Here is a 25,558-nt window from a genome sequence, read left to right on the forward strand (position 1 = left end):
ACGGATCTGCAACGTTGTCCTCTGTAGGTACTCTTTCTATTCTCATATCTCCTCTTGCAGCAATCTCTCTTACAAGGTGGTATCGCTTAAGGTAATGCTTGGATGCATTATGAGACTGTGGTTCCTTTGCTTGTGCAATGGCTCCATTGTTATCACAGTACAGAGTAATGGGATTCACAATGTCAGGCACCGCACCAAGTTCTGTAATGAACTTCTTAATCCAAACTGCTTCCTTTGCCGCTTCCGCAGCAGCGATGTACTCTAACTCGGTCGTAGAAAAAGCAACGCTTCCCTGCTTGGAACTCTTCCAACTGACCGCACCCCCATTCAAGATAAACAGGTATCCTAATTGGGATCTAAAATCGTTCTCATCCGTGAGATGACTGGCATCTGAAAATCCTTCTATTTTCAGATCCCCTTCTCCGTACACTAGGAACATATCTTTAGTCCTTCTCAAGTACTTAAGAATGTTCTTGATGGCATTCCAATGCTCGTCACTGATGAGTTTCCAGTAGAGTGATAATAATATGACGATAAGTACGTGCTAGGGTTATGGATATGATCTTTTTAAGTGTTTTAACTCTACTGGACGCTACTACGTAGGGGCAAGTGTACCCCGTCGTATCAAGTAATAATCCGGTTAAGACCGGGTATCGAATCCACGAGATTTATAACCACAAGTATTAAACTACTCGGTTTTACAAGTTATCTAAGCGATGAATACTTTAGACTTGAGTTTGGTGACAACTATAAACTGCTCCTAGACTAAGGTGAGACAATTTTCATGTATTTCAAGCCCTTTTAGAGTGATACGGATAATGATGAGATATAACACATGACAAACAACACGAAACATATACGACTACTAATTTACTCTTGCAAAGACGACTATTTATAGACCGAACAACTCCGTGAGGTTCTAGGGTCGTGATTTCCCCTTAAGGCGACTCTAATTCTTAGGATCAGAAACTAGGGCCTGTAAGTTCCGTGGCTCATCAATTCCTACGGTTTTCGGATTGTCAACTCCGGTAAGGCAACACCTATGTGATTCCTAATAGATTTCGGAGCTCGTAAACGACCTACACAACAATCAATTATAAGTATCAAAGCAAGCAATAAACAATAACACGTATAGTGAAAATGGAATTGTAAATCATGTATTATAAATATGGATTACGAAAATACGGAATACAACCAAGCCTAGTACATAGAAAGAGTACAAGCTAATTAACGAGTAGAAAGGGAAGAAGAATCGACCCTTAGGACTAGCTAACCGGACTCAAAGTCGTCTCTTAGGATTTGGAGGTGGAACTTTCGAGCTTGGTGAATACGGATGGAACGGAACTTCGGCGGAGTAACGGGAGGATTATACAAGCTCTCAAGTTGTGGGGAACTTTAGTACATGGAAAATTGAATTCTGCAGTTTTCCCATGACACGCCCCGCGTGGACAGGCAGACGCCCCGCGTGTTTGCCCATTCCGTTGACAATTTCATGCATGAGGATCAGATTCAGGCCTGATGTCATAAACACGCCCTGTGTGGACAGGCAGATGCCCTGCGTGTTTTCCCATTCCGTTGATAATTGACTGTATGTGGATCAGATTCAGACTGGTTGTCATAACCACGCCCCGCGTAGGTTGGAGTATGCCCCGCGTACCTAAGCTTCTGAAACTTAGATTGAAGAATTGCTCATGTACGCCCCGCGTATAAGTGGAAACGCCCCGCGTACCTGAGCTTCTGAAACTTAGATTGAAGAATTGCTCATGTACGCCCCGCGTATGAGTAGAGACGCCCCGCGTGTGTCGGTGGATTTTACTCCTTTGCTCGTACCTACGAAATACAATTCTCGAGAGCCGAGTTAGCTTGACGTTTATTTTTCCGAAATTAACTGAAAACAAAGGAAATTAATCAAAAGCATAAAATTTATTTTTATTTTGTTATTTTATTAAAAACACATTATTTTTGTAATTAAATTCACTTATTTAGTTCACAATTAAACCGTAATTCACGCTAAAAGATAGGGACGAAATGCCCATATCAGTCACCCGGATTACGTTGATAACGACTCGTTATGCTTAATGCGAATGCTACGTCAGGTCTAGTGCAAAGCATAGCATACATAATCGAACCGATTGCGCTGGCATATGGAATTACAGCCATGCGTTTCTTATCATCTTCGGTTTTAGGACATTGATGATTGCTTAACTTTATCCCATGTACCATGGGCAAGTTATCTCGTTTCGATTCAAGCATGCTAAACCGCTTTAGCACCTTTTCAATGTATGTAGCCTGTGAAAGACCAAGCAGTCTTCTTGATCTATCTCTGTAGATCTTTATACTAAGTATATAAGCTGCTTCACCAAGGTCTTTCATAGAGAAGTTACCTGATAACCATACTTTCACCGACTGTAGTAGAGCTATGTCATTTCCCATTAGTAATATATCGTCCACATATAATATGAGAAATGCAACTGAGCTCCCACTTGCTTTCTTGTAAATGCAAGCTTATTCGTAATTTTGTTCGAAACCAAACTGTTTTATGGTTTCGTCAAAACGCTTGTTCCAGCTTCTAGATGCTTGCTTGAGTCCATAAATGGATCTCTGAAGTTTGCAAACCTTGGTTGCATCCTTTGATGTGAAACCTTCAGGTTGCATCATATATACATCCTCAAGCAGGTTTCCGTTCAGGAAAGCTGTTTTCACATCCATTTGCCAAATCTCGTAATCGTAGTGAGCGGCAATAGCAAGCATTATTCTGATTGATTTGGACATGGCTACATGAGAGAAAGTTTCGTCATAATCAATTCCTTGCTTCTGACGATATCCTTTCGCTACTAACCTAGCTTTGTAGGTACTAACCTTTCCATCCATATCGGTCTTCTTCTTAAAGATCCACCTGCACCCAATGGGTTTTATCCCTTCGGGTGGATCAACCAAAGTCCACACTTGGTTAGTGTATATGGAATCCATTTCAGAATTTATGGCCTCAAGCCATGCTTTAGAATCTGGACTGGTGAGAGCCTCTTCGTAGTTTTCGGGTTCGCCGTCTAACACGGGAACCTCATCATCATCTCCCACTAGAAAATCATATCTAACTAGGAGTTCACGAACTCTTTGTGATCTACGAGTAGGTGGTGGCACTTGAGTCTCATCTAATGGGATTGCTTCGGGTTCCTCAACCGCCTCTGTTGTTTCAGCAGGTGTTTCTTCTTCTTGAACTTCATCAAGTTCTATCGTGCTTCCCTTTTCTGTTTCTTCGAGAAACTCTTTCTCTAAGAAGGTTGCGTGATTGGATACTATTACTTTCTGATCATCTGGATGATAGAAGTAATACCCCATAGTTTCCTTAGGGTATCCTATGAAGAAACATTTATCAGATTTTGAATCTAGTTTATCTAATGCTATTCGTTTTACAAATGTTGAACAACCCCAAATTCTCATAAATGAGAAAGTAGGTTTCCTACTAATGAACAGTTCATATGGCGTGGAACTGGCGGATTTAGTTGGTACTCGATTTAGGGTGAAGAGGGCAGTTTCTAAGGTATAGCCTCATAATGTTTTTGGAAATAATGCTATGCTCATCATAGATCGTACCATATCTAGTAGGGTACGGTTCCTCCTTTCATATACACCATTGTGTTGTGGTGTATAAGGAGGTGTCCATTGTGAGCATATCCCACATTCAGTTAGATAATTCAGAAAATCATCTGAAAGATATTCACCATCTCGATCGGATCGAAGTATCTTTATTTTCTTTCCTATTTGATTTTCTACTTCATTCTTGAAGCATTTGAATTTCTCAAAAGCTTCAGACTTATGCTTCATCAAGTAAACATAACCATATCTGGTATGGTCATCTATGAAGCTTATGAAGTATCTGATTCCTCCTCTTGCTTGGACTGACATAGGACCGCATACATCTGAATGTATTAATCCTAGAGTGTCTGATACACGCTCGCCTTTATTGCTAAAGGGTGTCTTTGTCATTTTACCTTTTAAACAGGCTTCGCATGTTTCCAATGATTCAGAATCAATTGGATTTATAAGCCCATCTTGATGTAGGTTAAGCATGTGTCTTTTGTTTATATGGCCTAAACGACAATGCCACAAGTAAGTTGAATTATCTAGCTTATGTCTTTTGGTATCAATTGCGAATACAGAAATTTTATCATCTAACACATAAATTCCATTTAGTGATATTCCATAAAAATAGAAAATCCCATCTTTATAAAACTCGCAATGTTTGTTCTTTATTGAAATATTAAAGCCGTCGTCAATAAGACAGCTAATAGAAATAATATTTATGGACATTTCTGGAACATACAAACAGTTTCTTAATTCTATTACAAGCCCAGAGGGAAAACTCAAAGCATAATCTCCAATGGCGAGTGCGGCAACTCTTGCTCCATTTCCTACTCGCAAGTTTATGCTTCCTTTCTTTAATTCCTTAGTCCGTTTTAGTCCCTGCATATTCATACAAATATGAGATCCACATCCAGTATCTAATACCCAAGATTCAGACTGTGAAATTGTATTTATTTCAATATAGAACATACCAGATGTTGAAGCACCGTCTTTACCCTTATTAAGGGATGCTAGGTACTCCTTGCAATTCCTTCTCCAATGCCCATCTTTACCACATAAGTGGCATTCTCCTTTGGGCTTCTTCACTTGCTTCCCCTTTGCGGGCATGACCCTCTTGCCTTTCTTGGGATGTTTAGGATTGGGAAAATTCCCTTTCCTCTTCTTTGATCCCTCTATGACAAGAGCTGGTATTGCCTTGTCTTTCTTCATATTGGGCTCAACTGTCTTGAGCATGTTTGCAAGCTCTTCAAGAGAGGTTTGCAAGTCATTCATCTGGTAGTTCATTATGAACTATGAATAACTCTCTGGGAGGGATTGAAGGACTAAGTTAACACTTAGCTCATGATCCATCGCGAATCCAATACTAGAAAGCTTGGTAATATAGCCTATCATCTTGACACAATGTGTCATCATAGATGTGCCCTCTTGCATACTGCAACGATATAACAGTTTTGATATCTCGTAGCGTTCGCACCGAGTTTGTTTCCCAAACAACTCTTTCAGGTGCGTGATGATGGAATAAGCATCCATTTCCTCATGTTGCCTTTGCAATTCCGGTGTCATCGATGCAAGTATGATACATCCCGCGTGATCGTCATCAGCCTTATGCTTCTGGTAAGCATTGATCTCTTCGATGGGAGCATCATCAGCCGAGGTAGGGGGTATCAATGTATCAAGTACATACCCTATCTTATCGAACTTCAAAACGATTTTGAGGTTGCGATACCAGTCGGTGAAGTTTGAACCATTCAACTTGTTATCGGTAAGTATATTTTGCAGATTGGTTTTAGTCATGATTTTAGGAGTGTTTTAATTTAACATGAGAGTGAGAAAGAGTAAACGTATGTTATTCATTTGCTTTAACGTATATCAATCTAAAATTATAGGATCTTTAATTTATTTTAAATTGCTCCCACTATTTTGCCAAATTAATAGCCCTCCATATTAATTCGAAGAATTTCACAAATCCTTTAGTGAGCTAGGATCCTAACTCCTGAAATATCACATTGAGTTTACTCAACAACCTAGTCTCATTCGTTAGGTAGATTCATACAATCAATCACATCAACAATGTGATTCCTAGGTTATTGGGTTACTAAGCACATTAGTAACTAATATGTTATTCATATTAATCCCAACCATATTGCCCATTAGTTTATGACAATATGAGTTTACCCATCCAATTATCATAATCTAATTTAAGTATTACCCCATATTCATGAAAAAGATATTTTCGATAATTCAGGTGTTACCACAAGACCCCGAGCTTGAGTTTACTCAACAACACAAAGGCCCCCAGTACTGCCGGCTGAATTATAATATTAGGGAGGGGCAACCGATTTTAATAACTTGCTTATTTACTTAACTTTTAATTAGTGGGTGATTTTTATTTTAAGTCTCATAATCTAACATAGTCTTGATTTGCTTTAGCATACATTAGACACATACATTGGCGTTATGGACATATTATCTAAATTATTCCGTTGAGCCAGAAACGGAATAAAATGCCAAACTTAGGGAAATACTAACTATTACATATTTCTCTTTAGGTCCTCCGTCTTCTCCATGGCACCTCAAAATTACATCAATATTAATTTCTATACTACTAAAGAAAACTTCAATTGACTTAAAGGGAATTAGATGAGAGGAGAAATTACAATAGATAGTAGATAGGCAGGACATGCAGCCCTATTTCAAAAATACCAAAAGACTAAATAGAGGGTCCAAATATGTTAATAACTCCAAACATGCATAGACTCAATTAAATAAATTTAATTGGTTGATTACATAAAATATTCATGTAATATTTAGGTTAATCACATTAACTTGTCAAATTAACTTTCATCCAATTTTAATTCTATCAGTTCTGTATCTTATATATTTAATCTAATTAAAATGTAACAATTACATGTTAGATTAATACAACTATACAAAACTTTTGTTACGCATATCCCGGTTATTTTGTTTTAATTCATTTAACACTTTTGATTTACAAATAGGTAAAACAAACTTTTAAATAAATTCTTTTATTCGATAATCAAAACAGAAAACTATTAATTTCTGAAACATATATATATATATATATATATATCAGATTTAAAACGGTTTTAAAACGATTTTCAGAAAAGAAGAAAATCCTTTAAAGATTTTCTGTTTTATCTTTAGAATCAATAAAACTAACTTTTATCAATCTAACTATAAAACTAATAGATTTTGTTATAATGATTATCAATCAAAATAATTAGGAATATATGCATAATCAATTTTAATTAACTATTAATTAAAAATTATTTATCTTTAGAATTAATTAATCAAAACAGTTTTGTTAATTAACCTAACAATAAATATTTATTCAATCCGATTGAAAAACCTTTTAATTTTCATATATGAAATAACGGATTTAACCTGGCTCTGATACCACTGAAGGAAAATAGGCAAACGTTTGGCAGCAGAAATATAAATTTTTTAACCTATTTCCTTTAAACCAAGATCTGTTAATCGTTATTTCATATAAAGAGGGATAGAAGGAAATACCTTTTGATGAACTATCTACCGTTGCAAGCGAAGTGCCCTCAACTCTAAATCCGAGTTCACGAGCACAAAACAAAACACAAATCAAACGATATTAGAACTCAACCAAGTAATAGCAATCAAGATAGATTGCCTCTAATTAATCAACACAAGATCAAAGATGAGAGAAAGAGATGAAATCAATAGAATGGAAGCGAGCGGAGCAATTTCTTCCTCTACAATAGACTGGTCGAAATTCTCTCTCTATTAAGGATTAACAAAGTACACCTATAAATGGGATATATATAGCCTCTTGTATCTAAACTTTAGTTAGATAGAATTAGGTTACTTCTTTTGAGTTTTATTCTAAAATAAAACTTCATAAATATTATCTATGGTTTTTAGATAACTTCTTTAGAGTTTTATTTCAAAATAAAACTTCATAAATATTATCTATAGTTTTAGATAACTTTTTTACAGTTTTATTCTAAAATAAAAACTTCATAAATATTATCTATAGTTTTAGATAACTTCTTTACAGTTTTATTCTAAATATAAAGGTAATATTAGGTTGTTTGGTAGAATAATATTTAGAAGTAATTTAATCACTTTAAATCTTCTAACTTAATTATTCCATAATTAATTTATCCACAATTATAATCTAATCATAATTGACTAGAATAAATTAATTCTCACATGTATATATATAATACATGTATTTCCCCTTTTCATTATTTGGGCCTTTATATTGGGCTTCCATCTATTAATTAACATATATTCCTCTTTTGGTTCCAAGTCTTATGTGTGACCCATTAGGTTCTTATTGCTTCTAGCCGTATACAACTATTAAATTAATTTTCTCAGAATTATATTTAATCTTTGTATAACGGAATGAGTGCGCGAACTGTGATTGGCAGATCTGAAACATTCCCCCAGAGCTATAAGAAGACATGTTGATTCCGTCGTTGACCTTTCCGTGTTAGTTATAGTATAATTCGATCCTTTGTCAACTACATCCTTGAACTGAATCTTATGACTATGGGCAATGTCAAGTAATATATAGCGAGACGTTCATTTTACTTTACAGGTCGAGTTAACTCCAATTAGATAGGTTAAGTGAAATCTGCATTTCAAGTCTTAAGCTATCACCTTGCAAGGATTTAGAGTTAAGTCTTCCACAAGCGATTCTTGGACGTATCTCCCATTTATCATGAGTGACAAATGCTCATTCCAATATATAACTATCTTGCAATTACTTCTTGTGATACCCAACGTCTGCCGTACACACCCCAGAGTCATCCCTGTTATGGATCGTGTTACAACAGGATCAAAGTATCACATTCCATAATCCAGAATCACTAATTAATATTCCTTTGAGTCTTAGGATTACTTATACCTATTAATACCAATGAGATGAACAGGTGACAAGGATAAATCTACCCATCCTGTTATCTCAAGTCGGGTCCCCAATCCTAATAAACTCCATTCATTGGATCCATGTAACTGTCCAGATATCTGCATATCTGAAGCTTGTGAGATAAGCTCTCTGTCTCGACAGAAAACATTGTTACATGCAAGTCTCAACAGTGTTATGTCAATCCCTATTCAAAACATATCACTTGACTTGAGGTGGCTTTAAGTTTATTATAATGTTTCGTCTCACTTCATGCTTGTATGAACACTTTATAATCACTTTAAATAAACTCAGGGATTTCCTTTTATTAGACTTATTTAATTCTTTAAAGGAGGTTGCCTTTATACAGTTATGAAACCATATCTTATTAAAACAAATGATATAAAGAACAATTCGTTTACATTAGGTTTATATTCTAGAATAATTGTCTATAGGACACTAAATCCCAACAATGTTTGCAACGCTTTCCAAGTCATCAGTCTTGTGGGACCCATCTGTCTTGTTGTGCATTCCTTCTTCAGTCACATATTCCACAAATACATCAACAATGTCCCCATTCTTCAACCCATTCATCATCTCACATAAACCAACACCATTCACAATCTCAATAAAATCTTTACCACCATCTTTTTGGTAGTAAAGAGATCCACATATTTGGTAGTTGAACTTTTCTCTGATAACCCAAAGAAGATCCAACCTACTAAGTTTGTCTAGATCAAAATTACCTACAACCTCAACTCTACCCTCAATGTATTTCAGAATCCCTCCATCTTGTTTTATATTCCCCCAATGATGCCATCTAATATCAAACAATATGTCACCCATGCTTTCCACTGACAAATCAAAGAAAAAAAAACAAATTATATGAGAATCTTATAGAGAAGCAAAGAAAATAACAAGACTATTCATTATTATCCAAACCCCACACAGTACTCACTAAAGAATATATTTGCTCTTCCTTTCGCACATAATCACAAAGAAAGCACTTACCTTTACAAAATCATAAAGTAACCAGTACAAAAGTAAAAAATATTAAAGTAATAGAACTAAAAGGAAACAAACAAATAAGCACTTACCTTTATAAACAAAGAAAGTAACAATTACAAAAGTAATAGAACTAAAAGAAAAAGATTATAGAGCACACGCTTACCTTACACAGCTAACTAATTATGTTCTCCTTTACAGAGCATTGCCCTCTATTGCTTCGAAACCCATCAATTCTTAGAGATAGAAAACGATTTGCGTTTTGGGAGAGAGACTGAATAGATAGAACGTTTCTTTGACGGTAAAGAAATCACGAACTTTGAGAGTTTAAGGAGATAAAAGGATTAGGTTTTGGAATTCCATCAGTCAATCCCAATTTGTTTTTACCGTTATACATCTAATTCTAAAATAAATTATTAACAAAAAATTTCTAATGTGGCAATTTCATGCATTTTTTTTTTCCAAGTGCCAAGGCTTTCATCCCAGTCAGAGCGATTGTGTTTCACGCTTGAATGGCCAACAGAAAAGAATGATGAATGTGTTTATTTATTAAGAAATAAGCAAGTTCATGAAGCAGTTGGGATCTTGGTAAAGTTCAGAAAGTCAATCTACTAATTTGGCCAAGTACAGGGAGCGGCTGATGTATTAAACTTTTTTTTTTTTGTGAGGCCATTTTTATTATATGCATATTAGATTTTGATGATGTTAATCTATTTAATCTCAATGGGCAGGTCTTATATTTGGAATGTGATAGTAAAAGCTAATGCAATGACAAAAGGGAAAGCTATTTAATTTCTTTAACTATGTTGCCACTACCTCACAATTTTGACATGACTGCCTATTTAATATATATATATTATATTATGATAAACAAATTCTATAGTTGTTTTTGTATTCAAGTATTAGCATGCAACTCTTGAATATTTGCTAAATGGATCCATTTTTGGACTGGAGTTTTGGTTCACAAGCCATTTTGGATCTGGTAAAAATTGAATCTATATAACTATATATAAAAGCTCAATTTCAATTAAAAAAAAAAAAAGAGAAATGGCATGTAAAAAGTATAAATATTCTCTCATTCTCATACAAATAATTATGTAACCGTTTAGTAATAATCTAAATATTATTGTTACAAAATAATAAAAAAAAGTTATGATATTAATATAAATTTTATCAATCATAGAATTAATTTAACAATATTGTTTCGTGAGTATTCGCACTAGTAAATGATAAGATGTGATTTATCACCAAATACTCTTAAAGGTTATATATTGATATTGTGTTTAAAATGTCTTATATTATGTCTGGTTATAATATTTTTATAAAATTTTGATCATACTATGTTTTTTTTTTTTTTTTTTTGCTTTTATATACAAAATTCTGAACAAATTTAGTCTAGATTGCCATTTTTTTTAATCAAACTGGAACAGATATAAATCACTGCACTAAAGAAACAAATTATTTTCTTAATCCTCTATTATTTTGAATCTGATCAAATCTATTTCAAAAGATAAACAAAACTAAATTTTCTTAATTGAAATCAAATACAAAATTTGGTCTCCCTTCCTTGAAATTATTAAAATAAAATATACAGTATCCTTTTTATTTGTTGGTGGGTGGGATTTCTTTCTTTTTAAAAGATTTTATAATCCAAACCAAAATTTATTTACGCTAAAGGCCAGTGAGAGGCCCAATTTTCAGTTTTCTGGATCGGACAAATTGGGTTGAATAAGCATGGCCCAAACGACGAATATGCAAAAAAAAAATCAAAAAAAAAAGGAAAAAAAAATTGAAAAAAGCCCCCGACGAGGATCGAACTCGTGACCTTTTGCTTACGAAGCGAACGCACTACCACTATGCTACGGAGGCCTGATATTCATATGTGACATTATAATATACATATTATAAAGATAGTCAAATTAAATGATGCGATGAATGCAATGACATGAAACATGTGGTATCTGTAGATTCATTAATGAAGCTTTTTGTTGCTTATCTTATTTATATTTTTCATCAAAAACAAAACAAAACAAAAGACTGACATTTACATGTGATGTGAGGGAAATAAAATAAAATAAAATACGCCCAATTCATCAACTTTTAAGGATTTCTTGTTACCGTCTAAACTAATTTACAGTTACCATTTTTCTCTTCAATTTATTTAAATTAATATATCCACCACTTTATTAACTCTTTTAACTTATTTAAAAATGATACATATTTTAACAGTTTCATTTTCATGTTATCTATAAAAAAAAAATTGTTTGATCTCCTTCTAATGTGTTTATGTCATGTGAATTTAAAAACTAACAGTACATTTTAAATAAATTCAAATACTTACAAAACATCTTTAAAGTTCGTAGCATCAATATTTTTTTCCAACTCAAAACGTATTAAGCCAATGAAATATATGTGCATGTTATTTTGAAAATTATCTTGTTTATTTTTTAAAAACTAATAATATAGTTTTGGTTCCCTATTGTATTATTTGAAAATGTGACGGATGTGATAAATCTCAAAAATTGCAAAAAAGTGTTGTATCATGAGATTTCAAACAAAATGCAGAGTTTCAACGGGATGTATGTTTCGAAATGTATAAAATTAAACTACTTTCATTTGAATTTGACATGTACATCTTATATATATCATCTTATACATCTAATATTGTAATGAAATTGAAATCAAAATGTAGGTACAACTCATCTGATATATGTAAAGTTTCTCTTGATTGTTGTCTGATCTATGCAGAGTTTCTCTTAATTGTTGTCTGAATTGTTGTAAAAAATGAAAAGAAAGAAAATAAGGACAGAAGGAGAAAATGTTCGCTATCATTTCTGGAAGAGATGAAAAAGAGAAAAGTTTGTGTATTTTATCCAAATCAAGTGAAAATGTATATTGATAAGAAGTGTGAGAACCAGTAAATCAGCTTCCAAAAAAACTCAACCTTATAATTAACCCTATATATGTGGGTGATATGAATTTGAAAAGGAATTAAGATGAATAACATGTAGATTTTATATACCTAGAATGTGACATGTGGACTAAAATATGACATGTGAATTTTTATATAACTAGAATATGACACATTGAATTGAGATTAGCTCAAATAAGAACCTGTAATAGAAAGTTTCATGTTTCCTAATTATAATATATTAATTTATTTTTATTTTTTTTGGTAGAAAATGAAAGGAAAGCAAAGCAAAACAAGTAACTACATCGGGATTAGCCTAGGAAAGCTAACCCCAATCATATCCTCTAAAAGAAGAGGAGAAAGAGCGATAGGGGGAACGGTAAGGGTAGAAACACCTAACACCCCCTCATGGCCTGCCGCCGCCAAGTGATCTGCAACACGGTTCTGCTCCCGGAAAATGTGGCTGAACTCAAGGATATCAAATGAGGGGTTAAACCTCTTAATAGCTTTAATAAGGTTGCGGCTATGAAGACCCATGGCATGACTACCCAAAATCATATTGATGGCCTCCAAGTTATCTGACTCTAGAGAAAGCTTCTTAACACCCAGCCTAATCGCCAGCTGGATCCCAGAGAGAATGTCCCAGAGCTCCGCAGAGAAGGAAGAACCCAAACCCAAATTCTGGGTAAACCCAGAAAGCCAGGCGCCTCCCGCAGCAATCTTACCATTACTGAGGCAGGAACCATCAGTATTCAGCTTCACAACCCCCTCTCTCGGCCTGCTCCAGCTCACGCGGTGGACATCACTACTCGGGGAAGATCTGGCAAGGGACTCACCTTTGAAACTATCAATAATAGAGGAGAGTTTCTTCAAGAAGAACTCAGCTAAGTTAGGCAAAAGCACAGCTTTATTATCAAAAATCTCCTCGTTCCTCCATTTCCACACTTGATGACAGATAATGGCAAAGAAAATGTCCCCATGCTCCATATAAGACAATAACTTTCCCCTAATACCATCTGAGAACCAGTCGTTCACAGAATGGGACATGAAGGAAGAGAAAGTATGATGAGGGAGAATTTTCTTCCAAACCTCTTCACTCTTAGGGCAATCCTTAAGAGCGTGGCACAACGATTCAACATGGCCTCTACATCTACCGCAAGCTCCAGAGGTCGCCAAATGCCTTCTGTATCTATCTGAGTTAGTAAGTAATTTATCTTTAACGCCCAGCCACAGGAAGCTCCTCATGCGGTAGGAGATTTTAAGGGACCAAATGGTCTTCCAAATATCCGAGGGATTATCAGTCATGTTAAGGGAAAAAGCTTCAAAGGCAGATTTGCAAGAATAGACTCCATTGTTAGTCAGCGCTCAGCAATGCTTCAAGGCATATATTAATTTATAATTATATTATACCACTTCCTTTTTCTTTTTAATAATAATATGCGAAATTTAACTTATTTATAATAATATTACCCTGTTACAAATAGTATCATAATAATAATTATTATAATTTGGATAAGTTAAGATGTGATAAAAAAAAAACTACTTTATAATTATAATAATAGTTTTTTTTTTAATATATCAAAATTTATTTAATGTTATTTATAGTCCTTCCACTTCATATATTATTTAAAATTTTCCTTCAAACTTTTAATTTACACTTACAAATAAAATTAGACTAATACCAAATCAATTCATTAATAAAAAATATTATGGGCATGGATGTGACAACTGTTGATGAGAATTGGGTTATTATGGAGAATTAATTAGAGTAATTCACCTCGATTTGAGACATGATTCAATTATATGCAGGTGTCATGCAATGTCCTTGACAAGTGACTTAATTTTATTAAGTTAATTATTGGATTTCTTATAACATTTATTGATTGTTTGAACATAAGAATATAAACTTAGGTGGTGTTATTGTATATAATGTTATTACATTTAAAATCTAAGTGTAATTTGTAATACTCCTTACAAATATATTCACATTTATATGCTAAATGTATTTGCTAAGATTTTATCTCTTCTTTTAGATTTTTTAAACGAAACTTTTTCGACAACCAATTTTTATCGCTATTCAACATTGTTTATTAATCACATTAATGGACTTCTTTAACCCTAATAGATAGACTCCTCCTCCAATATTAAAAAAAGACATGTCCTTATTCGTCTTTTTGCACAAACCGCTATTATCAATCAGCTAATTTTTACCAAACAGGTTTATACAAACAGCTAGTCAAATCAGCTAATATAATCAGCTAACAGCTAACACCTAACAGCTAATTCCCAAACATGACCAATATAATATTGGCAAAATATATCTCAGTTCCTAGATTGCAATTTCGTTCAAATGCTCAAGCTCAAGCTCCAATTAGAAGCACCTCTCTCTAGTTAGTTTCTTCTCTCAATTGAGAAATGGAAAGATAAATTTTGAGATAATGTAATAGATGAGAGAGGTTTTCAATATTAAAAATGACTTACATATTAAATATTTTAAGTTAAAAGAAATTAAATATAAGAGGTTTTCAATATTAAAAATGACATAAGTTACAATAATAGAAATAAAGAAATTTTAAATAAAATTCAATAAAAAAACAATAGATTAAACAACATTCAATAAAAATGGAGAGAGAGCCAATAAGACATTAATAAAATATTAAACACCATTCAATAATAGAAATATGCATTTTGATAAGTTGTTTAAGAATTAAATTAGCAACACCAGATGGTATCGGAATAGAAGGTCTTAATAAGAAACGACCTTAAAAAAATGACGATTGGAACAGAGATGAACTAAATCCTACAACGAAAATAAAGAGATAGCGAGAGCAACTACGATTTATTAGTAAAATGAAAATTCAATACACCTAGATCATTTTAAAACCATGAGATCTAAAGTGTCAAAATATGGAATTTAATATAGAATTTAGACCAAAACCACCAAGTTATTTCAAAGATCCATGACTATGTTAATAACGCAATTAAACATTTCAGAAATAATTAATCCCATAATCCTCAGAAGTTCATCAAAATATGTTTGCATCCTTTTCATCTTGCATCCTTTTCCATCAATTAATCAAGATATGTTTCCAAATACATCAAAATTGACAACCATCTAACAATTGCCACTTCACCTGCCTAATTACAAAACTCATATGCCTTAACTCACATATGATCAACAGATTCAGGAGTAATAAGAAGCTTAAAATGCAGAGTTTGGGGAAGTATTCATACTTAGAATATAATGTCAAAAATCAGACAAAGTTCATCTCTTTACAATCAAACACATCATTCCAGTTCTTACCCATAATTTATTTTCGCTTCTAAAAAAATATATTTGAAGAATTTAAGAAGAAAAAAAAAAGATGGTATTATGTAATGATAAGTACTCCAGCTTGCTTGTTTACTTGGCAAACAGCTGCCGACGTCTACCGCCACCGCCTGGTTTATTCCTCAAACCAGTTGCTCCTCCAATGACAATCTCATCAACTAAATCCTTAAAGATTGATCTTTCAACATCTAGAACTACACCTGATACTTCTCCATTAAAATTTGTCCATTTTTCCCATCCATTCATTACATCATCCCATAATATCCCCTTAATCCCATCATCCTCTTCTTCCTCTATGCTGCACTCTGATTTCTTTGCTTGAAGCTTCTCAATCTGTGAACACACTTCTTTCAGAAGCTTTTGAGCATTGACGCTCTCCTTTGTCAGTTTCTCTGATTTCAACCACGGTTCCCCGCAAGGTCCTACTAATGCTAACTTCTTCACTATCATTTCATTCACTGTGTCGAATATCAGCTTCCTGTGAAACTTTTCCAGGTTCGTTTGCTTCAATGTGGATACATTTCTGGGACTGCACTCTTCTTTTGAATGTAAAGTGCTAGCCTTGGTTTGCTCCAATACGAAGAACAACTCCGGGTTGATTGGGTGACCGGATGAGTGGAGCTGAAATGTTGTCATGCCTGCGTCGAGGTCTCTGAGTAGAAGGCCTGAAGCTAACAAGATTTCTGAAATGTATCTGTAGTCTGGATTTGTGTTCTCACAAAGTGATGCAATGTAATCAGTGCTGGCTTCGTCATGCGTAGAGTTTAGCCGTCTAAGTTTCTGGACTAAATTGTCGATGTTCTGTAATTTCTTTCGACTATTAGACAATAAGTTATCTGAAGGATGATTCCACTTCTCACTCTGCTGGTTGTTGGAATGTTCAGAAGCATCACCTGTTAAATAAAAGAAATATGCCAAGTGAGAATTGAACCTTTTGCCATATTTTATATATACAACTAAAAGTTCTTGAACAGCTCAACTTTACCTTTAGGCATATTTGGCATCTGTTTTACTGGAGACAGCATGTCATCTCTATACGCTGAGACATCAAGAACGGAGACTGGACTAGGATGTTCTGGTGTATCAAAAGCTATTTCTGCCAATGTTCCATCTTCTTCAAGTCTAGAAGTTGTTTTCTGAAATATACAAAGAAATAATATAAGCATCATAACCATATGATCCTAACAAAAGATAGGATAAATAAAGTGACTTGCCTTCTGCTTTGAGACAGAAACCGAGCGACTGCCAGTCCTCGTTGATGGAATCTGAACATCATTGAACTCTGAAGATTGTTCCACACTGGTGACTTCCACATCTGCCTTCAAGTCAAAAACAACAGTGCTGTCCGACTGCTGAGATATGTCATCCCCTTGGTGACTCGATGTTCTCGATTCATTACTTATCTGACTCAGTTGGTCATCATTCTGTGGCGTTCTGTGAGATTTGAGTCTGTTTTTCCCACCAGGGGAACCTGATTCAGTTGGCATCCTGTTTGATTGCCTTCTTGGCTTGCTTGAATCGGAAGGAGGAGGTGTAGGTGGGCGAGATTTCCTCTCCATCTCAAGTTTCTTCTGTTGCAGTCTTGGGCTCACAGATCCTGAACTTTTTACTGAACTTGTGGTGTTTTCTTTTGGCAATTGTTGAGGTCTTGTTGAAGATTGAGTTGATCTATTCCTCACACTGGCTTTCTTATCATTGGAATTGACAGCAGAGTCCCGGTGACTGATTCTTGGAGACTGATCTTTTGCTGCTGGGACATTAGCTGATCGGTTTCTGCTGTCTGTGTGTCCGTCGATTGGTGTTCTATGGAGGGAAAGCCCGTCTATTGGAATCACTGAGGAAGCTGGTAAACCGGATTTCTCAACCAGTTTGGCTGGTTTCATGATCACAATGGGGGAATCATAAGTTCTTGAATAATCAGAGCACCTAACATGGCTGCTATGTTGGTTTCGTTGGCTTGACAGTCTTGGCTTTTGCCCAGGACTAGTACAATTCGGTTCAGCATCTGTTTGGCTTCTGAAGTGTGAACCTTGTTCTTCTTTTCTAGTCTCCAATAACCCCTTGGCCTGCATAGCTTCCAAAATCTGTTTAAGAGCTCTGAGATCCTTTCCAGATTGATTGAACTCAAGATCTTTCAATCTTTTCTCAATCTCACTGTAAACTGTCGGAAACGGATTTGGTGTTTTGGCTGAAACTTTTACTGGTTTCTGAGAAGCTCGACTTCCTTCAGCCTGTTTCCACGGTGCTGGTTCAATTGGCAACCTTGATGTAGGTTTCATGATAAGATCAGGATTTTTCCATCTTGGTGAAACTGGTTCTTTTGACAAGCTTCTCGGAGACTTGGGAATCCGAATTGGCCTGTTTACATCATTTGTTTTTAATGATGTTGGGAAGGAATCACCATGTTCAAAAGGAAAGCTCTTGACTAAACCCGACTGACTAGAACTAGTTGATGCTGAATCCGGCAATGCATCCAAACCCATCAACTTGGCTACAACACTAGGTGGCCGTTTCTGAGTTGCCGGCGGTTGCTGCACATTGTAGAATGTCTCATTTGAGTTTCCATCATTTTGTAAATCCTTGGAAGTATAACGTGACTTTGTATTAGAATTCACATCCCACATTGATTTTTCTCTACCATCCAGTGAAAGTCTAGGAAGCTCTTTTAGCTTCATTGTGGACTTGATAGTATCTCTTGATTCGAAAGACAAACGGTTCATCTCTCTTCCATCATAAGAAAACCGATGAGCATCTTTCGAAATTGCATCTTTCTGTTCATAGGATGATCGTGGCCTTTCTCTCATTTCATTATAATACCAAGGGGCTTCTCGAAGTTTAGCAAGAGCTCTAAAGGACTCCTTCATATCAGGAGAGGCATTTTGCTTTCCTTTTTTCCCATTTCCATAGGACCCATCAGCAGATTTGGAGGGCTGTAATGGTCTCGGGGAGTCTTTATGCTTCGCAGCATGGGACACTGCTTCCTCTTTACTAGTAGTTTTGACTGATAGCCCTCTGGCTTCCCTGTACATGGAGTCCTTGACAACATCTCGAAGATCGAGGGACTGGCGTCCTAAATGTGGAGAAGTAGTTTGCTGAGTTAGAACAGCATCCCTTGAAGGAGTTTCGGGGAAAATAATTCTATCATAGGATGAGGCTTCCGGTTGAACTGCTCTGTAACCATCCAATGAGGACATAGATGAACAAGAGGATGAGAAAGATGTTCTTGAAGATTCAGTAGACATTCGTTGCTTCTCATTCAAGCTCTTATTTAAATTCATCTCCTGTGACCACAAACGTCAAATTAGCTCAGATAGGCACAACATTTGCAAATTCTATAATGCAGATAGATAGCATCCAGATACATAAGCAATAATCAATCCTCAAATGACATTTTTAGTTTCAATCTTAAGAATACTGCAGATTTGATTATGCTCAACAAACCAATCAAGTATTGGAAATTTTACACCAACCCTTCAACCTGACTCAAAGAGTCTATCTACCCAAAACAAAACAAAATTTGAGTACCAATTTGGTCCTTCAACATCTCCTTTTTAGTCAAATTAGTCCAAAATCATATATTGAGACTTCATTTCTGGACTAATATGACCAAAAATGTCAAGTTGCGGACTGAATCCATTTTTGGAGCAAATTGAGTCTATATTCTATCAAAAGAAAGGGGGGAGAACTCAGAATTTGGGGTGCTTACAGCAGCTGAAGGGCGCTGGTAGACATTAAAAGATTGCCTCTCCGAGCTGCCATTGCTCAAGTCCAAGTCCCCTGCATTGTTACTCAACCATTAGACTCCAACAATCACAAAATGTTAGAGAGAAATTACAACTATTGGCTAGCAAAAGAAATAGTAATAAAAATAATAATAAAATATATCAAGAACCCAAATTTAATAATTTTAGCATGAAGAAAGGAATTTCCTGAAATCATCAATACTCATGAAAACCATCAATACTATTTTATAACTGAATGAATCAAAGAATCAGAAAGAAGGCAGATACTTAGTAGATATGAATAGTGAGATGAAGATTAAGTGTTTAATGAAGATATGAGTATTGGATTAAGATGAAGAAAAGTTGGAGTTATGAAAATGACCTGGTCCTGGAGGAAGCCTCCTGTGGCTGAGACGCCTGCCGGTGAGGGTGAGAGTACTCTGCCGATCAAAAAGCTGAAAAATTCCAGTCATACATCCTATTTGCTTCTGTAAATCTGGATTATCATCTGCTAATGAATGCAAAAGTTTTGCTGCCATTTCCTCTACTACCAATCCAATTCAACACTAACCTTACCTTTTTCTAATATTCATTCCTTCTTCATTTATCTAAATCCAGATAAGCATAGAATTTCAACCTCACACAGACCAAAAGATGAAATCTTAGGTTCTTCAAGACCTTGAATAGATTCAGAAATTTATAAGAGGTCTGAGCAATTAATTTCGTAGCTCAATCAGAGACTTCGCTTCATTTCGGGGTCAAATCCCAGCATTGACCTGAATTATCTCCCTTTTCTCTCTCAATTAAAGGAGAAATTTCAGTGTTTTTCCAAAATCATGAGCCCAAACAGGCACTTTCCATATACAACAACTCCAAATATTTGAGTTTCCAAAAACAGAATAATATGACGAAATCAAAGGGAACAAAGGAGAAAACTTAATAATTCAGTCTTGGAAACACAACCCCAGCTAATTTGCAGACCCAAAATATAAAGAATCGTCCTTTTAGGTATCAAAATCCAAATCTCATAAAACAAAAAATACCCAATTTAGGATTTAGCAGGAATTACTGAAAATCTCGAAACTTGAGCAATAATGAGGAAAAGGAAACACGGAAAGGAAAACCAATTGGAAGAAGTGGCTTGTTGGGGTCTCAAAGGACAAACTGTGTAACAGAAAGAAGGGAGAAAGGAGGGGAGGGGACCCAAAACCCAACTCACTGATTACTATATGAATGTAGCTACAGTTATGAGCAAGATTACCTGAGTTATCTATAAAGAAAGTAAAACCAAAAGAGAATAAAAATAAAAATAAAAAAAAAATCTCCAGATCCAAGAATAGATAGAGATACAATTTGTTGGCAGTAAAAGAAGAAAAAACAATGGAAAGACAGACAGAGAGGGAAGAAGGTTTGTCGAAAGATGAAGTAAGTACAGATAGCTGGCTGGCAAGGAAATTTCAATTGGAAGAGAATGTGTCAATGGGAGAGAGAAAGTGGGGGCAGATGTCGTGGTGTAGGATCTGTATGTATCTGTCTGCATGCCCATGTGCTTTTGTCACTACCTCCTAAATTAAAAGAGACATCAAAGCTTATTCCTCCATTCATTTCTCTGTTTTTCACCGTCTCTCGATCTTCTTTTACTTTCTACACTTGTAACTGTTTTATACAATATCCTAACCGACTGTCTATTTTCTTATATATTATGCGAGAACTATAAAATAAGATACCATTAGAATGGTAAATTTAAAGTTCTCGACATAGGAAATCCTCGTAAAATATCATTAATGCGGTAAGTATTGAGCTGAAATATATTCTAGTGACGAAAATTATTGATAACAGTTTTAAAAAGACAAATAGAGGATGATTATGGAAGATATCGCGAATGGGGAAGATTATGACCTTTCTAAAATGTCATATTATCTATGGAATCCATTAATTTTTTAATGATTTCTTACAACTTCTGATGTTACATAAGACTAAATCATATTATCTAAGGAATTTGTTAGTAAATTCTTACAGCTTCCGACATAATACTAAAAGATGCAAGTATCTTCGATACGGTTCTTATCAAGATAGCTTACAGTTAAAAAAATGAACTCTCTTATGTGTCTACAAGCATGATGGTTTGCGTTCAAACGAGTGATATATTTCAGACCTTGGTGGTGTTCCAGAAATTGTGTTGAACCTTAGAGTTTGTTCCCTGATATCATACGAGATATATCAGAAGGCCTAAGCACAGAGTGTACCACAACTATGAATGTAAGACCTGACGATCCTCGTTCTACCTTAGTAGAGGAAGGACATTTGAATGTTTTAGCTCACGTGGTGTCTGAGGTCACTATTGCAAATACAATACCTATGATCACATAGTCTACACACATGGGGAGCATGAAGCATGTGGAAAGCTAATTCGCAGGTTTTTCTCCTTTGAGTGCATATATATACCCTTACTTTAGCAGGTATCTGATGGGCCGACTTATAGGTAATTTTCCACTTGGTTATTATCCTTTTTTTTCATCATTCTTTCCGTATGCAGGATACGGATCAAGAACATCTTAGGGATCCTTCACCACTTACGGCGCCGCTATATCCCATATGATTGGCACATCCTCAAAATCTGCTATGTCTCAATGAGCCATCGTGCAAACTAATGTGGTAGCACTGAATCCTAATACGCAACGTGAAGGATGTGACAAAGTCATAGCCGATACTCTCGAGAGATTTGGAGTGCCATGAATCAACCCTTATTAACAAGCTCAGATTCTCCATTAGCTTCTCATATACTAAACTAGGTAAGGGATAGGAAGTTCAAACCTTTAGGCTTTCCAAAGTACAAAATGGATACAAATCCAACATGTTGTGCGAAATTAACGAAATACAAATAAACAAGCAATCGAAAAACACAGATTTACGTGGTTCACCAATATTGTTTTGGCTAGTCCACGGACAGAAGGAGAATAGTATTATTAGGAGGCTAAATCAGATTACAAATTAGGTTTACATAATAGAGTATTTATAATACCCAATCTAACCTAATCCGACTTGGAACCCACGAACCCACGATGTCCCCACGCTTCTGAATCCAAGTAGAAAACCAAAACACAATACTACTCCGAATAGGAAACAAGATATACATGTTGGTCCCGTGTAACTTAATATGATTAGTTCCAAGGGAGGGTTAGGAACTAATATAACTTTTTCGCTTAATAATGCCGACTTAATTAAATATTTGATAATTTAACTCAGCTTTAGGTCAGCAAGGCTGGGTGAAGTGTGAGACAACTTTAATCAGACGCTGACTAGAGCTGTTTCAATTGTGAGTTAGGAAATAACACTTTAGGTCAGCTTCCAACTCAGCACTCTGATTACTCAGCGTCGGCTTGTACAAATTATATACTGAGTAATTTAAGCAAGCAACACATACATATATATCAAGAGAAAGGGTTAGAGATTACTCAGCAGTCTTATCCTGGTTCGGCCTCACCGCCTACGTCCAGTCCCCAGAATCCCTCCGGGCTTTTTCAATCCACTACTGAGCTCTTTAAAGGTAGAGCACAAACCGTTTACAATAGCAACTGAGTATGCAAGAGTACCGTCCTCTATTCGTCTACTCAATCCTATCAACCACTGAACACTATAACTGAGTGCTCAGATCTACCACTGAGTACTATAACCAAGTACTCAGCTTCACTCTTCTAACCTTTACAATTGATACAAGATTTTTCTCTCAAAACGAAGAACACTTTAGATGAATACAAATTCACTCTAGACTTTTACACAATGATTGGAATTGGGTGTAAGAGCTTGCTTTTTGTTTTTAGACAGCTTCTATTTTGGATTTTCACTCTTGTGAAGGTTTGCTTTTTCTATCTCTTTATAGTTGTATGTGTATATTCGGCTTTGATCCAAATGATGAACTTGTCTATTTAAAATGATTTATGGACTTCAATGATTTGAATTCCAAATAGTCGTTGTGTGTAGAACGGTCATCTTTGTCATCATGTGGTCAGCTTCCAGAGCTGCAGGCTAATCCTGTCTTCTGATTTGCGCAGGAGGCAGGCTTGCCAGTTTCGTCTTCTTGCGCCAGGTTCGTTTTCTAATTCCAGGTTTGTCTTCTTGCTAAATGCCAGATGGTCCATGCGTCTCAAAAAGGTCTTTGATCATATTTCTGAGACTTCTGATTTGTTGCAGAGATCTGTCGGACTTTGTCTTCTAGTCAATAGATCATTGGTGCTATCCTGATGAATACACAGCTTGATTGTTCGACTTTGCCTTTAAGATTTCCTTTCTCGGGACTGAGTTACATCTTACTCAGTTTCTTTGATCGAATTTGCCTTCAAGCGTTATTCCACAGAAGACTTTTCTTTTAGCGAGGCTGAGTTACACTCAACTCAGCTTCTGTTGTGTGTCTTTGCTTATGCTGACTTCATTCTGTCTTTCTTTTTATGAACACTTAGTTCATGTTCTCATTAGTTAATATACTCAACATTGAACAAACACTTTAGTACAATTAAATCAAAGCACTTAAATTTAATTGTCTTAATCATGGGATTAACTTAAATAATTTTGTCAAATCAAAATCATGTGGAAAGGTGTTTCAACAAGCTCCCCATTTTGATATTGGCAGAAGTATTTAATTGAGGAACTCAGTGTTGAGCATCCCTCATGATTGATGACCTTTTTATTCTTCTGAGAATACTCCCCGTAAGGGTTGCATCTGTTGACTTAGTTCAACTCTAAACCTTCTAAGATCTAATTGAGTGAATCTAAGACTTAAGTCACTGACTTAGTTCAATTCTAAACCTTCTAAGATTTAATTGAAAAGAGCCTAAGGTCAGCTTCCGAAGAAGGTCAATACTTGGAATATATGGTCATTACTCAGTTTTGATACTTATCTATTTTAGATATCAGAGATATTACGTTAAGTTCAGGTATCAGTGTTGGATTCATTTATCAAGGCTGGGGTGCACTGAGTATGATTTACTTGTTTATTCTCTATGTTCACAAGTTTTAATTTGTTGCTCAATGAGTAGTTGTATGTGACAGATCAGCATATAAACATAGCAAGTAAGCATCGCATATATAAAGACAGTTTGGATAAAAGATGCTTATATATAAAAGTACTCAGCTTAACATGAACATGCCATAAAATATAAGTTACAAGCAAAGACTATAGACTATTGCTAGTTCTATTTCTTGATATCGACTTGAACTTGATTTGACTTGGGTTTGGTTTGGGCTGTTCGTTGTTGTTGAGTGTGGGTGCTCAGGACAGCAGAAGTTGAGCCAGGAGGATTCTACTGAGTTCCGGCAGCTGGCAGTTTGGCTTTACTTTTCTCCCTCGGTTTCTGCTGAGTTCCGGCAGCTTACTTAGCTTGGCTAAGTTGGCCTTTCTCCCCCATTTTGCCAGCATCATTCGATTGAATGGGAGGTACAAGGAACTTTTCTTATTGAACAGCACGAGTCAGGATGGATGAATAGTGTTGCATTTGACCTGTACTTTCACGAAGACCCTTAAAAACTTACACGCCATCGGCCATACTTGAAGCTGGGATCTTAATATTTGCGCTGAGCATGCTGAGTAGATACTCAAGAGATTTCCCAATCCAAGTAATTGAGTCCATCATTCGGGCATAAGATTGATAATACATCTTGAGTAATGCAGAATCATACGAATGACACTGAAGGTTAATATGTCGGACATGTGCAAGGGTTGACCTGGTGCAGTGTAAAATGTCATTTGTCTTGACCTGGTCAGTGTCCATCTCTTCTTTGCTTAAGTTGAGTAGGCGAATGGCTTCACCAATCTGTTTAATAGAGCACTAAGAAGAGGAGGAGATAAGTTCACGAGCCCCGATTAGCTCGGCAGGCAGCTGGTTAAAGTGCTGAGTGACCTCAGCAGAAGTAGCGGATGATGAGTTTGCAGCAGTTAGGGCATTGATCTTCCCTTCTATAGAGTTCATATGATTGACCATCATCAGCTGAAGTTCGGCTAGCTTGACCATAAGTTCCTATTTGGGCTACTGAGAGACTAAGGAAGTGATAGGGGTCAAAAACCCCTATCTTTCGGTATGGTTTTAGGATGGGTTTTAGCGTTATTT

General features: G+C 35.6%; 1 protein-coding gene and 1 non-coding gene across 2 annotated transcripts; both read right to left on the reverse strand.

The window, feature by feature from the left end:
* Nucleotides 1–11,290: 11,290 nt before the first annotated feature.
* Nucleotides 11,291–11,362, reverse strand: TRNAT-CGU (transfer RNA threonine (anticodon CGU)). Its single transcript has one exon. It is a non-coding gene; the product is annotated as a tRNA-Thr (tRNA).
* A 4,121-nt stretch (nucleotides 11,363–15,483) lies between these two features.
* On the reverse strand, nucleotides 15,484–20,974 carry LOC136233431 (protein LONGIFOLIA 1). The gene is made up of 5 exons (XM_066023088.1): nucleotides 19,840–20,974; nucleotides 19,442–19,512; nucleotides 16,950–19,016; nucleotides 16,721–16,871; nucleotides 15,484–16,628 (listed from the first exon to the last, which is right to left on the reverse strand). Exons 1-5 carry the CDS (start codon nucleotides 19,994–19,996, stop codon nucleotides 15,808–15,810), a joined length of 3,267 nt encoding a protein of 1,088 aa, XP_065879160.1. The 5' UTR covers nucleotides 19,997–20,974; the 3' UTR covers nucleotides 15,484–15,807.
* Nucleotides 20,975–25,558: the final 4,584 nt, after the last annotated feature.

Source organism: Euphorbia lathyris, chromosome 1, assembly GCF_963576675.1.
Source record: "Euphorbia lathyris chromosome 1, ddEupLath1.1, whole genome shotgun sequence".
NCBI classification, from domain to species: Eukaryota; Viridiplantae; Streptophyta; class Magnoliopsida; order Malpighiales; family Euphorbiaceae; genus Euphorbia; species Euphorbia lathyris.

Bases quoted from the DNA above. Each gene is read 5' to 3' on its own strand.
- LOC136233431 (XM_066023088.1), bottom strand. From the start codon at position 19,996: ATGGCAGCAAAACTTTTGCATTCATTAGCAGATGATAATCCAGATTTA. The intron at 19,513-19,839 runs GTCATTTTCATA...GTAACAATGCAG, and splicing joins GAGGCTTCCTCCAGGACCAG to GGGACTTGGACTTGAGCAAT. The intron at 19,017-19,441 runs GTAAGCACCCCA...TTGTGGTCACAG, and splicing joins ACCAGCGCCCTTCAGCTGCT to GAGATGAATTTAAATAAGAG.